Source organism: Syzygium oleosum, unplaced genomic scaffold (assembly GCF_021117445.2).
Source record: "Syzygium oleosum isolate NSW1041296 unplaced genomic scaffold, Sole_v2.1 Sole_v2.30, whole genome shotgun sequence".
NCBI classification, from domain to species: Eukaryota; Viridiplantae; Streptophyta; class Magnoliopsida; order Myrtales; family Myrtaceae; genus Syzygium; species Syzygium oleosum.
Window position 1 is genome coordinate 4,365,731 of NW_026607514.1, and position 16,174 is coordinate 4,381,904.

Genomic DNA, 16,174 nt, shown 5'->3' on the forward strand with positions numbered 1-16,174 from the left:
TTTATTAAAAAAATATATTAATATCACGAAAAATTTCAAACGGGTACATCTGCGTTAAAATTACCCCAAACTAATTTTTTGGCAGCTAAAAATCCTAAACCGGTATACCTGTGACAAATTTACCATCCGTTAATTTCCGTTAAATTTTATCGTCAAATTGCTGAATTTAATTACACGTGGCGGTCGCCGGTCGATGGGTGTATCGGTATGGAGTTTTACCCTCCATTTGTCATAGGTGTACCGATTTGTGATTTTTCGTGATATTAATCAAATTTAATGGAAACTACATGAGGATAAATTTGTCACAAGTATACCGGTTTGAGGTTTTTTGTGGTAAAAAAATTCGTTTATTGTAAATTTGCTATAGGTATATCGGTTTAGAGTTTTTTATGGTCAAAATATTAATTTTGGATAAATTTATTGCAGATGTATTAGTTTGAGATTTTTCGTAATATTAACCCAATAAAAACAATAAATATGCTAATGTGGCCAACGATTCGGAATTGGCCACAGTGGCATCTGCATGTCATCATACGTGACAATTGAAAACTAAAAATCAAAAGAAAACACTTTAATATTCCCAAAAGGAGAAACAAAATTGAAAAAAAATGAAGGTTATGTTTGTTTTACGAAAAATGAATAAATTAGAAAATATTTTCCTAAAATGATCATTCGTATCACATACAAAAATGAACAAACGAAAAATAATTTTATCGCCCAAGAAAATATTAAGCATAAATTATTGTCAATAATGAAAAAGTTCTCATTGACAATAGTTTAATTAATACAAACAATCATTTTTTAAAAAATATATTTTTAAATCATTTCTTTTCTGCGAAACAAACGGAGCCAAGATGAAAGATAAAATGGACGAGAAGTGAAAGGAAAGCTACCGTTGGTGGTGGCGCCACCACCACCGACTAGGGGCCATCGTCTTTTGCCAAGTTTAGGTGAACCCGATGCGAACGCCGGTCGCCACCTTCGTGATCGCATCGCCACGTTCTGGCGAAGGATGATTAAGGCGTAGAAGTTAACCCAACTTTTGCGGTGAGCATTCTCTCTCTTACACTTCTGTTTCTTTTCTTTTCCATTTTTTTTTGTTTTATTTCTATATTCCACGTCAGCAAAGAGTTGGAATAGCACAATAATGTGGCATGACATGGATATCCATGTATTGACGGGGCGCCGACGTGGTCTTTCGCGCCAAAAATTGGGTCAATGTACGTGATGGAAAGACTAACTTAAACAAAAGAAATATATAATTCAAGGACTCAGTTAAACAAAAACAAGAATTGGGAATCATATTGAACTAAATTGAAAGAGTTTAAGGATGACCGGTGTTTTTATCCATTTATTTAACTCATCGTTCTCGTGTAGACACCACTACTTACAACATGTATTAGATTGGCCAACTGTGAGCATGCCTACCGCGGGCAACATATTAGATTGACGAATAATGGGTGATTTACCTTCTCTCTTTTCGATAACTTTTACACAATTCGCGTTCACAACAAAAGGAGCATGCTATAAATTAGAACATACTACAGAAATGCATTAGCCATGTTTGGCCTCCGTTTGAGTGGCTTACTTGTCAGCTTTTCTACATCACCAATGCCTAGAATTGGCGTCTTTTCTTGGCACAACAAGAACAAACGACTTGGCTTGCCAATTGTCTTAAAACTCCTTTCTTATTCCTAGTCATGGAGGCCGAAGTCCAGAACCACTTGATAGTGCATCCAACGAAAGAGATGCTGCGATTATTATCTTCACTGGCGCGGCTCGAAGTCTCGAGACAAACCCATCATACGCCCATCAAAGATGACCCTGCGAAAGTCGGAGCACGTCCAAACTACCTAGTTCCGCACGGTCAAGGCAACAAAGCCCGAGTGCCAGAAATGTGGAACGACGTAACTTGAGCAACACTCGATGGAACAGGTACGGAAAACACTCGTTCATTCTCACCAAGTGAAGGATTGTAAGAAAAGAGCCAAAACTCTTATCAATTTCCCTTTGAACCATCATTAATCTGACATGAGCGTGGAACGGTGCCCATAAACACCACTCTCAAGTCTCAAGTACTTTCGTGTATGTGTTTTGCAGGACTAGAGCGGGAAGCAGGGAGTAAGAAGCACGTATTCACAAGGTTTAAAACCCCATTGCCAATCCTTGGCAGCTACTCCTGTCACCGGAAAAAAATTTCAGCACAATCTGGTGTTGTTTTTGAGAACTACAGAAAGCAATGGCTCAAACAAGGAGAAGTGCAAATACTGTTGGCCAAGTGTTGTCTCGTGGGATCGTTGGGAGGCCACCGCTCCTGTTGAATGAGGCTCCTTAGGGACAAGAACCTCGTCCTGTCAATCTGCAGTTGATAGGAGAAGATGGGAGGGGGAATGGGGTCGATGAGAATGAACGACGGGATGCTGCTCGTCAGGATCCCCCTCCTCCGACAGCTCACGCCATTGCGGAATTGTTCCAGGTTTTGATGAACAAAATGGAAGTTCTCTGGCTTCCGTGAAGGCATTGAAATGACAATATCAAAGTTTTGAAGTGTTACAAGCGGAGATGGTAGTTCTCCCGCTTCCTTAGTGGCATAACCAATGGATCCGCCCCGTTTGTCGCACTAGAAAATTTTGATATTGTTATTTCCACTGGCCCAAAGGTAATGCCTTCATTAAAGCCTGGTCCACTACCAAGTTCAGTGGCCTGGTTAACCTATGAAGGAAATAGACCAGAATAATGTGCTTCATCTCAAGAATCAACGCTCAATACACGGGAAAAGAAAACAGGGAAGAACGATTTCAAGTTTATCTGGTGAGAAGCAGATACCCCGATAGCCAAAGAAACAACGCTGCTGTCTGTCACCATCAATAGCATTGCCTGCATAGAAACTGGGGAAAATTCACAGCAGTCAGTGAGATAAACAGGTTATGCTTCCAATAAAAGCTATCCAAAGGTGCATGCCATATTAGGGAGAGACCTGGAAAAAACGTCAGACTATGGAGAAATATCTTACTTGTAATTGTTGAATGTGAAGCAAAGACCGATCAGAAGAGAGCTATGTGTGCAATTCCTCCAATCCTATTTGAGTTCCATCTACTATGAATGAAAATTTTCCCTAAGCAACAAACCGTCTTTAGGTTTCTTTTTTTTTTTTTTTTACCATAAGACTGTCCTTAGGTTGACTGTGCAGCAGAATGTGTTTAAAGGCGGGCATGTCAATGGTGTATCCAGCCATTTGTCCAGGTTTCTAGCACAAGAACTTCAGCTTAACAGGATGAGGGCTCTAAAGGGGAATCCACCTAACTCCCAGGAAGTAAATTGGAAATCCTTAGAATTAGGCAAAAACCATATTCAATATCAATGTTAGACGAGCCGAATTTCTCTCTCATCCAAGTGATTGTTTTTACCATGCTAATGGCTTTATGAACAACATTGGTTCATCAGGTATCAAATCCCTTATGCATTCCTGCACGCTATATGAAGGGGAAGAATAATGGCATGTTCCCCTAGTGATTAAACTTTACATACACAAAAACAACAGATCATTGCAAATTGACTTTCATTGAGATTTGGCTTCTGATGTAACATTGGCCTATGGCCGTCCTCAATGATGCTAGAAAGTTGCTTTGTTTCTCACTCTAGAAGGCATTAGGCTGAAAAATCCTAGAACTAGTTTTTAATTTGCTATGCTAGGCTGTCTATCAAGTTCAGTACACCGCTTGTGACATGTGCATCATTATTGTAAATGGTTCAATGTACTTAAATACCTACCCGATCTTTTGATAACACGCCATGGTGAAATTGTTCATTTTTTGGACTTGTGCAACTTTCGATAGTTCTCTCATCATTTATAAATTTGGACAAGTTAAAAACACATGGGAACAACTATCACAAAACGCAAAACCGTAGATCAAATGGGTCTCACATGCAATTTATCCTAAACTAGTTTTTCCTGGTTTGGGTTCTAGGACGTGCAAGGGTACCGCAGTAGACGTAACAGATTCAGCAACCATCCGACCTCCTAGACCAATAAAATCCAACAAAGGAAAACGTAAAGAATGCAACAATGAAAACAAAAGTAGCAAAGGATTGCTAACTGGATGAATCAATTGTGGAAAGATATGTAATTTGATCATTGATGGTGGAAGCTGCTCCAACAAAGTGTCGACAAGTGTTGTGGAGTTGTCGACAAGTTGAAGCTGTCCACTTCCAAGCATCCCAAACCGTACAAGTTGCGATGGCTGAAGAAAGGGAATGATATCTAGGTAACTAAACAAGCCTTGATTTCGTTTTCAATTGGGAGAAATTATCGAGATCAGGTTTTGTGTGATGTCATGCTCATGGAAGCGTGCCACTTGTTATTGGGAATGCCTGGCAATTTGATGAAAAGCCATCCATAATGGATTGAAAAATACTTACTTATTCCAAAAAGAACATAAACTCATCACCTTTACATCTTTAAGCCCATTCTTGAACCACAAAAATCAACCTGGGGAGGGAAATACTAGCAAGGAAAATTTGTCCTTGCATAAAAAACGGGTGGAGAGAGTCATTCGCAAACAAAAGAATGTTTTTGCTTTACTTATGGTAGAAAATCGAAAAAATGAGATAGAGAGATTCCCACACCCAAAATTTCAACCGCTGGTGAATGAGTTTGAAGATGTTTTTTGGATGGAGTTGCCACCTGGATTACCTCCCAATATAGGAATAGAGCATTGGATCGATTTGCTTCGTGGTGCTTCTTTATCCAACAAAGCTACTTATTGATGCAAGAGGATGCAAGTGGAGGAAACTAAAGAGTTGCAATGACAAACCGATGAGCTAATTGTAAGAGGATACAGAGGGAAAGCATGATTCCTTGTTCGATTCCAAACCTACTCGAACAAAAAAAGGATGGATCCTTTAGAATGTGTGTCGACATCCAAGTTATCGACTACATCATGATCAAGTATAGGTACCCTATACTGTTGTACTTTACTTTTAAGAGGAGAAAAAAAATTATCCACAAAAGAGAATATCAACGTGGTTTCTTTGTTACAAAGAGCTCCAGATATCCCCCTAACAAAAAAAAAATTCATTATTTTGTTTTTATGCTAGCTTTAATCCTGAAGAAAAAATAATGGGTGCGAAGAGCTTGGAAAAAGGTTCCACCGAGATTTGAACTCGGGTTACTGGATTCAGAGTCCAATGTCCTGACCACTAGACCATGGAACCATCGCATGACAAGTTTCGCAACAAAATTAATTTGACTTTGCCTACTCGAATGCATTCATTTACTTGCACAAGAGCCTCAAGCCCTCTTTTCGCCAAATCTCTACTTTTTTTTCAGATCGAAGCCATGGAAAGATTCTTCTTTATGATAACTCTTCATAGTCGCTCTTTTCTCTTATTCTTTCTGTTCGATTAAAACTTTCTTTACTCATGTCCTTCATCTGTTTCTCGACATGCCCGATGCCATTTTCTGATCCTCATGAATCAAAGTGAATCTTACTTTCCTATAAAGACCTATCACACCCCTAACCCATCTCGGATGCGCGGCGGTGCCGCTTGTGCATTTTTATAGTCCCAAACACATGCTAAGCACCTGAATCATCTACCTCAATTATATCACTAAATTAAAACGCTTGTATAAATTAGGGTTAATACCACGAAAAACTCAAAACTGGTAAATTTACTCCAAAATTTTTTTTTTACTATCAAAATCTCTAAACTGGTACACCTATGACAATTTTACCCTATGTTAGTTTCTGTTAAATTTTATCGTTAAATTTTTTAGCTGGATGACAAGTGGCAGTTGACGGGTGTACTAGTTTGAGGTTTTACACTCCGTTTGTCACATGTGTACCGGTTTGTGGGTTTTCGTGATATTAATTTAGAATTTGTCACAAATGTATAAGTTTGGGGTTTTAGGTGGTCAAAAAAATAATTTGGGATAAATTTATCACATGTGTATAAATTTAAGATTTTTCGTGATATTAACTCTATATATTATTCCACATATCCATGACAATTTGTATGCAACGGAATTGTGTCCATAGGTTTGATACATTAATATAAAAACCAACTGGTCTTCTCCTCAAATAAACTTAAAACAAGTATTCAGAACTTTCCAACATAGTCACTATCTATCCTCAACAATTTCAGCTAAATCTGGAAAAACATTATATTATACAGGAATGAGCAAACTAGCCAGTAAGTGATCCTCTACCTCTACTAGCGATCGGAGATGCAGTTTTTATGCATACAGAATTATCTTATTCAACGAGTAACTTAACATAGTAGGCAGATATATAATCTTTTAGCATAAGATCAGAACTGGCCCAATAATCGGTCAGGTATACTTGCATAACCCTACTAAGGGTACAATGATATAACAGCATAACTATGAGAAACTGTTACTCAAAATCATACCGAATATCATCACAAAATCCATTATCACAGCACACTTTTTTTCTTTTTTCAGGAAATACATGTATTGAGAGTACGGCGAGGACAAATTTTGAGAGCAGCTACAATAATCGACCACGAGGCAAAGAGGGCTGCTTCTTGCAAGCAATGGTCTCGTGTTGATCTGTTGATATCTTTGCCATGTCGGGATCGATCAATGTACCACACATTTCCTCGGTATATTTGTTTATGTATGTATTTTTTAGCTAGCCCTCTTTTCTTCAATGTTGTGGTGTAGTTAAGCATTTGCTTTGTTCTCTAATATCCCAAACATAAATGGTCTACATACGTTATACTGTATAATGAATGGCTTGCCTCCGGTCTTTTGTGTTGCTTATGTGAACACTTAAAAGCTTAGTCTGCAATAAGCGGGTGATTATCTTTTCAACCTCCTGCAATTACAATATGCAAAAATATAGAGCTTCATAGCATCCAATAATGACTGAAGTTAGGATGTGCAAAATGGACAGCCCAAACCGGAACTATAATCTGAATTCTTTTTACTCTTTTCTGCCTTTCTCCTTTGGCTAATTTGTCACTGATGTATATCTAAAATGCCCATAAGAGCTACAGAATTTGGACTCGGACTCTTTGTTTTCACCTATTTCTCTCTCCTTCATTGAGTCCAGACAAATTTGCCCTGATCTTTCGGTCTTCTTTATCCGATGAACACAGAATTGAGTGCACAACCATTTCTTATTTTACTCCTCTCGACTAAATTGGTCAATAGTACATGCGAGCAAAGCAGCTCTAAACTTCGAATCATCCTTTTCATCAACTTCTGTAACAGTAAAGATGGTGAGGTTATTCTAAAGAATACGTATATCATCAAGACAACAATAATGCTACCATGAAAATCGACTTCCTGTTCCGTCAAGAAATTGATCGGTATGCCATCCTTTGGCTTGTACTTCAGCTACAAACGGGGAAAAGGTATCACTCATCTTCATGTAAGCGTCTTGCAAGACTTGCACGTTCATCTCATGAGAAGACTTCTCCATACATCTGACATACGCAGCTACCAACCAACCCCTCAATGCATCTTCACCTGTCGCATTGTGCTCAAGGACCATGTCGATCCATTTACTGCCACGACTTAAAAGAAACTTCTCCTCTGGAAGTTTTTCCTTCCATTCATTAATCTTCGAAGGCCTAAAAACATCATGTAAAGCTCTTCCAACTTTCACGTTCCCAGCTTCTTCTATGAGTCGCCCAGGAAAGAGGAGATCTTCCCGATACCGTACGTCAGCTGGGCTCAATACTTTTCCCGTCTGTATCAATTCAAGGGAAAGATATTCTGTAACTTTGGGCATAGAGCGATGTTGAAAGTACCCAAATTCAGAAGAATCTAATAAATCAGCCAGTCCAGAACCCATAGTTTAGGATCAAACCTTGAGAAAGTTGGCGACAATCAAAGCAGTTCTCTGTGGATTTAATGTGTTCACTGGGGTAGCTCGCATCTCTTCAGTGACACTATATATGTGTATTGCAGAGAGGAGAGGTCCTGCAAGCAGCTGCAAGAATTTCGAAATGATTTCACTGAAATGAGAAAAAAAAATAGCTGAAGACCGGTAAACTAGATGCATTCATGTGTCCCAAAACTGGTAAACTAGATGCAGCAACCTAGTAATTTCTGGAATTGCCTGGGACTTGAGAATTTAATCTGCATGAGAAAATCTGACAGTTTTCCAATAAGTGAAGCAAATAGAGCTCTTTTGGAGATGATTGTACATAAGTAAACTTGACCTTTTTTGTCACCCGTTTTGGATCTATATACATGTAACTGTTTTTTTTTTTTTTTTTTTGGTAACCCGGGAACCCCCCGCACGGCCGACAGCCGGGGAGGTAAACCCGGGGTGACGCTAGCGCAGGACCCACCACCACGACGTCACGCTTAAGAATCCCTAACGCCAGCGCTGGGATTCGAACTCCTACCCTTCGTGGGGGGAGGGGAGCCCGAAGCCAGCGCAGCCGCTGAGGGCGGTGGTATATACATGTAACTGTTTATATATGCTAAAAACAAAAAAGAAAGTGAAGCAAGTTCTTCAATGCGCATCAACCATTTTCATTCGAGTATTGAAATTTACTGAAGGGAGTAGAAAAAGGGTAGAGATAGCTCTAGGACCATAGTCAAGGTATTCAGTAAGATACAGGCATCAGACACTTTGAATTGTCAAGTTTACTTTAAATTCCAAAAGAACTACAGAACTTTTCATCAAGTTCATCGTTAAGGAAATGTAACAAAAACCAGCAATGCCTGAACCTGACTGATATCAGATGAACTATGGACAATTTATCTGTAGAATTCACAAACAGATAATGGAGTACTAATTTTAAAGATATTTTGACAGTGATTTCACAAGTTCAATACCCCGTTAGTTTAACTTATCGTGTGTATAAATGATCTAACCATACATCTTAGGAGTTACAAATCAGATATTCAAAAGATAAATATCCTAACTCTCCAACAAGTCCTATTTAATCTGATCCAAAGGAAAAACCCTTTTGGATTCAATCAAAGATGGAACATTTGTCATTCATCCTAGGGTTTACTTGGGTTCTGTTAAGTAGTTGGGGTTATTTACTCTTAACTTTTGGTTTCATCAATTCCAGAGTCTTGATGTAGATAGCATACTAGACTTACTGAACCCAATTTTTGGTAAATAACACCGTAGACAGGGCACCCTTTGGAATGGAACTTTTTTCCCTTATCAATGGAAAAAGGGCAAGCTGTACCAGGGATTTGGCCAACATTGTGTTTTTCCAAAAAGTAAAAGGCTGCTGCTTCTTTCCAATAAAATACTCCCCAAGTCAGCCAAGAGCGAGCATTCTATTACTGGACAGATATAGGATTTGCAAAAGCAGCTATTAATAAGTGGCTGAACTAAGTCCATTCACCCGTGGGGGCAATAAGGAAAGACAGAATTACTCCTAACGCAAGAGTAAGGGTGCACATGAATACCATTCTGTGCCCGGGAACTATTTCTGAACAGAAATGATTTTTTTTTATTCTGTGCCCGGAAACAATTTCTGAGTATTTTAAGGCGTTTGATAAACTGTCCAAAATTTCTATTCCCAGAGTAGAAAAGAACAGAAATGCGCTTGGTAACTACACAAAATTTCTGTTGCCAAATAATATTTTAATAATATTTTGAATTGTTTAATTTTTTTTTTTTTACCCATTTTCTTCTTTGGCCATGGCCGGTCGCCGGTGACCGGCGGCCGGCGGCCGGCAACCGGCCACAGCCCAGGGCCGGCGACGGCCCTCGCCGGCCGCCGGCGAAGGCGGAGGCGAGGGCGAGGGCTGGACCCTCGCCGCCCGGGCGAGGCCGAGCCTCGCCGTCGCGACCCACGGCGAAGCCACCTCGCCGCTGGTCGCGACGGCGAGGCTCGGCTCGCCCGCGGCGAGGGTCCAGCCTCACCCTCGCCGGCGAGGGCGACCCTCGCCTCCGTCGGCGGCCGGCGAGGGCCGTGACGCCCTCGCCGGCCCTGGGCTATGGCCGGTCGCCGGCCGCCGGCCGCCGGAGCCCAGGGAAGAACAACACAAAAGAAAAAAAAGAAAAAAAAGAAAAAGAAGAAAAAAAACTGATTCTCAAAATTGTGCCGAGAAACAAGAAGCAACTTTTTTTTACTTCTTGTTTCTCTTCCAAAACTGTTTCTCGGCACAAATTTTTGCAAAAATGTGCCCAGGAACAAAAAGTTTACCAAACGCATTTCTGTTCCCAAACTATTTCTGGGAACAAAAGAACAGAAATTTTTACTATTTGGCACGTTACCAAACGGGCCCTAATTGTGTTCTCAATTATGAAATATGATAAATCTGGAGTCTGATTTTTGAAAATACAGTTTTTGGTCTGTGTTTCACAACTCTCACACGCAAATTGAGCTAAATTGCAACATTGTTGCATAACCATACATGCATTGCAAACAAACTGACACAATTTCACATATTTATCATAGTAGATATTGGTATACTAGAAAGGCCACAAACTTAAGATAAATAAATAATTTAGCACATTCAACACATTTCATAAAATTTTGCAAAAATGAGAATTAAACCGAATTCAGCATGTGCACTAATTAATAACTCCTAAAAAATCAAGAGGTTCAGGGACAAAACCTCAATTTTCAACTACTATTGTTTCTGTCGAAGTAACTAAAAGTTGAGGGGGCTTATAGTTTGGATCTTTATTATATTTTTTTTTTGCAACTTAATTAAGTGGGGCCAATTGCATCCACTCTAGGTGGAGGAGCTGACAGCAAAAGCCTCAGATTGCATCCAATTTGCTCAGAGTACAGATGCAACAAAATATAAACAATGTAAAGGAAAAAATGTTGTGGTTGCCATTTCAAATCAATAGGCACTAATAGATTTAATTCCAACTATAAAAGCCACAGTGAAAACTCAAGCTCTTGTAGGCACAGTACCTTTCCTTGCATTGACGAACAGATAGTTGATGCTAGCTGGATGCCCACACCTATACCGACAACATTAAAAAGAGTTGAGATAGCCTCCCCCTTAGCGAAAAGGTCACTAAGATTGCCTTCTTTAGCAAAAGAAGAATAAATTGGTAATCTTGTCGCTCTTGCCGCCACAACTGCCATTCCCTATCAAATTATGAAGCAGAACATGAATTTCTAAAAGAAAAACTACACGCACGAAAACAATCAGAGAAAATAATTTTCAGACATTTGGTTGAATTGTCATGATACAGATTGTTCAATTCTTTCCTACAGATGCTCATTAATAAATGATATCTGGACAATTCTAAGCACAACCTGTCAAAGACAAGCACATGTACCTTCGCAAAGTTGCCGAGTCCGGCCATCTCAAGGAAAAGATTAGGACATAGGGGAGAAAGAACTTCCATGCCAGTACCAAAATCATACAGCACATCAGCTGCAAAGACAATATTACGTATGAGGATATTGATCAAGTTGAAGATGGTATTACCTTGCATAAAAATCTAAATGGCATTCATAGCACAAAACAGGAACAAGAGTGAAGCAGGAGACTGATATATCCCACTAAAAGACAAACCTAAAATCCTCCACCGCTTAGGCTCCGAATCCATTCTAGTACCCAAATTGCTGCATATGAGCTTTCCCACATGCTGCATCCCATCCTTTAGAATCTGTGTTGAAAAAACAAACACCAAAATCTCTTCAAACAAATTACCCAACAGGCCAAAAATGATGCCACTATATGATTATAACTTACCCAACTCACAACAGTCGCCTGAGCCGGGGTAGGCCTCAATCCTGCAGCAAAGAGAAGGGACTGCGGAGGAGTTAGCACATAGAAAGTATCCTCCCGCAGCATAAGTCAGTCTAATGAAATTGCACGTAATCCAAATAGACATCCTAACCACAGAAAGCTAAACTTGCAATATGCACGAAATCATCAAAATAGGCATGCCACCAAGCCAGGATGTTATGTTTAGGCATCACAGATGGACCTGAGTCGATAACACAGAGAGAGCAGCACTTGATAGGTGTTGCAGAGCCCTAAATTGTGTGTACCTCAAGTAACCTTCATTCACACTGCACAAATTCAGAATCAAGAAAGACTCTTCACAATCAGCCCAACGCAATCTCCCTCACGAACAGCGAAAAAGAAAACAAGAACAGACCTCTTTACCTGTAGGGGTACCCTGAAGGGAAGAACTTGTTCAGAAAGGAATCGACCACCCTATGAGCAACCGGTCTCGAGTCGTCGAGCAATTTCACCTGACACCCACCATCCATCCCCCACATGTTATCACGCTCCGAATCAGTCGAGCGGAAGAACAAGCACCAGAGTTCAAGAAGAAAATCAGCACGACTTACGGAGAGTTGACCGTCGGGTTCGAATTCGAAGCGGCGAGAGACGGAATCCGAGGTCTCGACCCAGTGGACGGGGCCTGCTTCGTGCCATTTGAGCTGAAGCTCAGCCTCCTCCTTCTTCTTCTTCTGCATCATCTTGTCCTGATTGAATTTGATTTCAAGAACGGCAAAAGATGAAGGATGTTTTCCTCTGCGCAGATAGATATGGAGACATAGAGAGAGAGAGAGAGAGAGAGATTGGAAGGGGCGAGGTCACCGTACCAGCAAGTCCATGGAGAGTTCGCCCAACGTTGTTGGGGACTCGGCAGAAGTTGTTCTTGTCCTCCCCGATTTGCCGGCGGGCGATTGAATGAAATTGAAAACCAAGAACAACACGATGAGGTTTAAAAAAGAACGGGTATCGAAAAATTCCTCCGGGAAAAAAATATAGACCCGACCCGACCCGCAAAACTAACGAGCCCGGCCCGAGATGATGAGAAAAGTAAACAATACAATCGGCATGATTTGCGACCGAGATTACCCGAATCATTTAACCCCGGGTTTTTAACGAATAGTTAGGCGGGCATGTATAACCCTCTTGCGGGATGAGGTTTACACTTCATACGGACACCCTCTTAAACCCTAAAAGGATAATGACACAAACAGTTCTGAACTTTGGTTCAATATGAGATGTGTTTCCTAAACTTTTAATTTATTCAATGTAATCCTTAAATTTTAGCCTAATGTTCAATGTGGTCCATAGATTTTTTATACATATTCAACGTAGTCCTTAAATTATGATTACATTGAACATTTTAATATAGTTCAAGGACTACATTGAACATTTTAATATAGTTCAAGGACTACATTGAACATGTGTCAAAAGTTCATGGACGACATTAAACAAATTAAAAGTTCAGGGATCATACTGCACATTAGGCTAAAGTTCAAGGATCACATTGAACAAATTAAAAGTTCATGGACCATATTGCACATTGAGCTAGTGTTCAGAGACTGTTTATGTCATTTTCTCAATCCTAAAAGGATTGCAACTTGGTTTCTCACGTATTATTTATTGAATTTAATTTAGAGTAGCCACTAACCTTAATTTTAAGCCGTGTTAGAATAATTAGGTATGTCCTAGTCTAAATGCATGTATGCCGAAAATTCATAAAAAAATATAATCCATCGTACGTGTGTTTTGCTTTTGCGACATGATCTACTTTCTTACTTGACCTAATCAGAGCAATCGTCTTCAAATGGGTAGCGGGATGGGATGTGTTCTTAACATTCGTTTGTCAAAGAACCTGCGTGAGTTCCTATCTCTCCAAGGCTCTGCTTCAGTCCAAAAGAGAGTAATGAGCCCAAGAGACCATCTGACAAGCCCCTCCTCCGTCTCCCTCTTCAGGACGCGTACGAGATATGGTGGTATCGGAACCGTCCCTGTTGGTCGTGTTGAGACCGGTATCCTTAAGCCTGGTATGGTTGTCAGTCATCTTTGGTCCCTCTGGGTTGACTACTGAAGTTAAGTCCGTTGAGATGGACCATGAGGTTCTCCAGGAGGCCCTTCCGGGTGACAAACGTTGCTGTCAAGGATCTCAAGTGTGGCTATGTTGCATCCGACTCGAAGGATGATCCCACCAAGGAAGCAGCCAGCTTCACCTCCCAGGTTATCATCATGAACCACCCTGGACAAATCGGAAATGGTTATGCTCCCGTTCTTGACTGCCGCAGCTCCCACTTGCTGTCGAGTTTGCTGAGCATTTGACCAAGATAGACAGGCGATCCAGTAAGGAGCTTGAGAAGGAGCCGAAGTTCTTGAAGAATGGTCATGCCGGGATGGTGAAGATGATTCCCACCAAGCGCATGGTTGTCGAGACTTTCTCTGAGTATCCTCCACTCGGTCGTTTTGCCGCGAGTGACATGCGACCGTTGCTGTCGGTGTTATCGACAATATCGAGAAGAAGGATCCTTCTGATGCCAAGGTCACAAAGTCTGCGACATTGTATCACATGGAAGTCATTGCAATAAGGCGTTGGTCATTTTCAGCTGTTTGTCTACTATAGCGTCTCTTCAAGTGTTCTTTTCCGTACCAGCTGAAAGTCTAGTGTTGCTACTTTTTCTATGCAGTTCAGGTCAGGCCCTTGTATGCTCCTTCGCATAGTATTATTATTTGGTCTTGCCGTCGAAAAAGCAATTCGGCACATGCTGATCTGGCAAGACCGAGACCGTGTCACCGTAAAACGACGATCCTGCATGAGTTGAACATCTCGTCACTGTGATTTTGCTTTTGGGGGGAAAAATGAGAGCAGCTGAATAATGTGTAATCATCTACCATGACGATCAATTTTGAAGTTGACTGTAGTAGAAATGAGAAATAATTTTGTTCTCTAACGCATACCCGAGTACATTTTTACCTATTAGAAAAAAATATTGAATCCTGATTTCAAATTCGGTATACGTACAACACTATCGTGGACTAGCTTGTTAACGCAAGAAGTGTTCTTGATGAAATGTCAATGCACGAACTTATGATTTATATATTATGGTGTCACAGATAATGAGTTAAAATAATCATTCTAAAATCAACTGACACTTGAGATTTTCGGCTACACAACCTAGCAGTTCTCAAATTAAAGTGTCCCGTGAGAATTTCCATAAATTCGAGCAATCTCCCTCTCTTCTTACCACCAATCTCTAATATTGGAGAAATTGTATTGTATTGTTCTGATTTATGTGCTTGTACACAAGTCAATTTATAGTACAAGAAAGAAATACAAAAATAGGAAAAAGAATATAATGTGTGGTTGGGGTGTATGGACCAGTTGTGGTTGGCAAGTCCAAGCTTTTGGAGAATGTGGAAAGGCGAATTAAGGAATAGAAGCTGTTCAATGTGGTCGCAAAGGCAAATGTATCCAACAATCCAGATCTAAAACGAATACAGGAGAATTTACTTATGCACTGGGTCTGAAGTTCATGAATGAGGAAACTGCTCGTGGGAAAGCAGATATTTTGTGTAAGAGGTTAGAGAGTATTCTTGATCCCCAAAAAAAATGATTTTGAGAAGAGTGATCCTAGGAAAAAGATTCTCATAATTTTAGATAATTTGTGGGAGGAGCTAGAGTTGAAGGAAGTTGGAATCTCTTGCGGAGATGATAATAAAGTGAGAGGCTGCAAGCTATTGCTAACATCTAGATATCGATTATAAAGGTTAAAATCCCACAAGTCCTAAAATGTACTTATGAAATGCAATCGAGTTATAAGTTTTTCAATTGGTGTAGTGAAGTCCTAAATCTTTATCAAAAATGCAATCGAGTCCTAAATCTTTCAGTTGGTGTAATTAAGTCATTAATTAATACAAAAAGGCAATTTGAGGTTGCCATAGACAATTTAAGTTATTGTGCACTAGAAGAACTCGATTACGTAATTTCAAAAAAGATTTAAAACTTAAGCAAATCAATTGAAAGGCTTAGAAGTTGACTACATTTCATACATAGGATTTAAGACTTCCAATGCATCTTTATTTCCCGATTTTGACTAAAACTGCGAGGAGTTAACATAATATTTTTCTCTTTGGGGTCAAATGTAGTCAGCTTAATCAAATGCTAAACAAAGGAGCTTTGGTGTTAAATGGAATGATCCTCAAAACTGAAGAAAATTAGTATCTTGGCTTATATTTTTATGTAAGTAAAACAAGAGTTCCAAGTAAGTAATCATATCTAAATTAAGAAAAGTCAAGTCCTTTCTCCGTTGGTTATTCCTGTGAGTAAGATAATGGTTGTTGCAAAATTCAAGAAATATCCACACCAAATAATCTCACAATCCACAAAAGGGAAAAATTACATTCCTTAATTAATTAGATTTCATGTCTTCCTTGCAATTTTTGATTAAATCTATTCAATCCCTACCAAAATTGTTGAAA

At 39.8% G+C, this 16,174-nt stretch overlaps 1 protein-coding gene, 1 non-coding gene and 1 pseudogene across 2 annotated transcripts; 1 reads left to right on the forward strand and 2 right to left on the reverse strand.

Moving 5' to 3' along the window:
• Window positions 1-5,142: 5,142 nt before the first annotated feature.
• Window positions 5,143-5,214, reverse strand: TRNAQ-CUG (transfer RNA glutamine (anticodon CUG)). Its single transcript has one exon. It is a non-coding gene; the product is annotated as a tRNA-Gln (tRNA).
• A 1,910-nt stretch (window positions 5,215-7,124) lies between these two features.
• LOC115677592 (protein root UVB sensitive 2, chloroplastic) lies at window positions 7,125-12,649 on the reverse strand. Its single transcript, XM_030600779.2, has 10 exons — window positions 12,535-12,649; window positions 12,277-12,414; window positions 12,089-12,177; window positions 11,907-11,991; window positions 11,669-11,728; window positions 11,489-11,582; window positions 11,250-11,347; window positions 10,876-11,055; window positions 7,839-7,961; window positions 7,125-7,718 (listed from the first exon to the last, which is right to left on the reverse strand). The coding sequence occupies exons 1-10, from the start codon at window positions 12,544-12,546 to the stop codon at window positions 7,293-7,295; spliced, it is 1,305 nt and encodes a 434-aa protein (XP_030456639.1). The 5' UTR covers window positions 12,547-12,649; the 3' UTR covers window positions 7,125-7,292.
• A 208-nt stretch (window positions 12,650-12,857) lies between these two features.
• On the forward strand, window positions 12,858-14,318 carry LOC115677557 (elongation factor 1-alpha-like; annotated as a pseudogene).
• The last annotated feature ends 1,856 nt before the right edge of the window (window positions 14,319-16,174 follow it).

Excerpts from the sequence above, each read along its gene's own strand:
- LOC115677592 (XM_030600779.2), bottom strand. Across the intron at positions 12,178-12,276 it reads AACCCGACGGTCAACTCTCC|GTGAAATTGCTCGACGACTC; the intron begins GTAAGTCGTGCT and ends GGTGGGTGTCAG. Across the intron at positions 11,992-12,088 it reads CCTTCAGGGTACCCCTACAG|TGTGAATGAAGGTTACTTGA; the intron begins GTAAAGAGGTCT and ends GAATTTGTGCAG.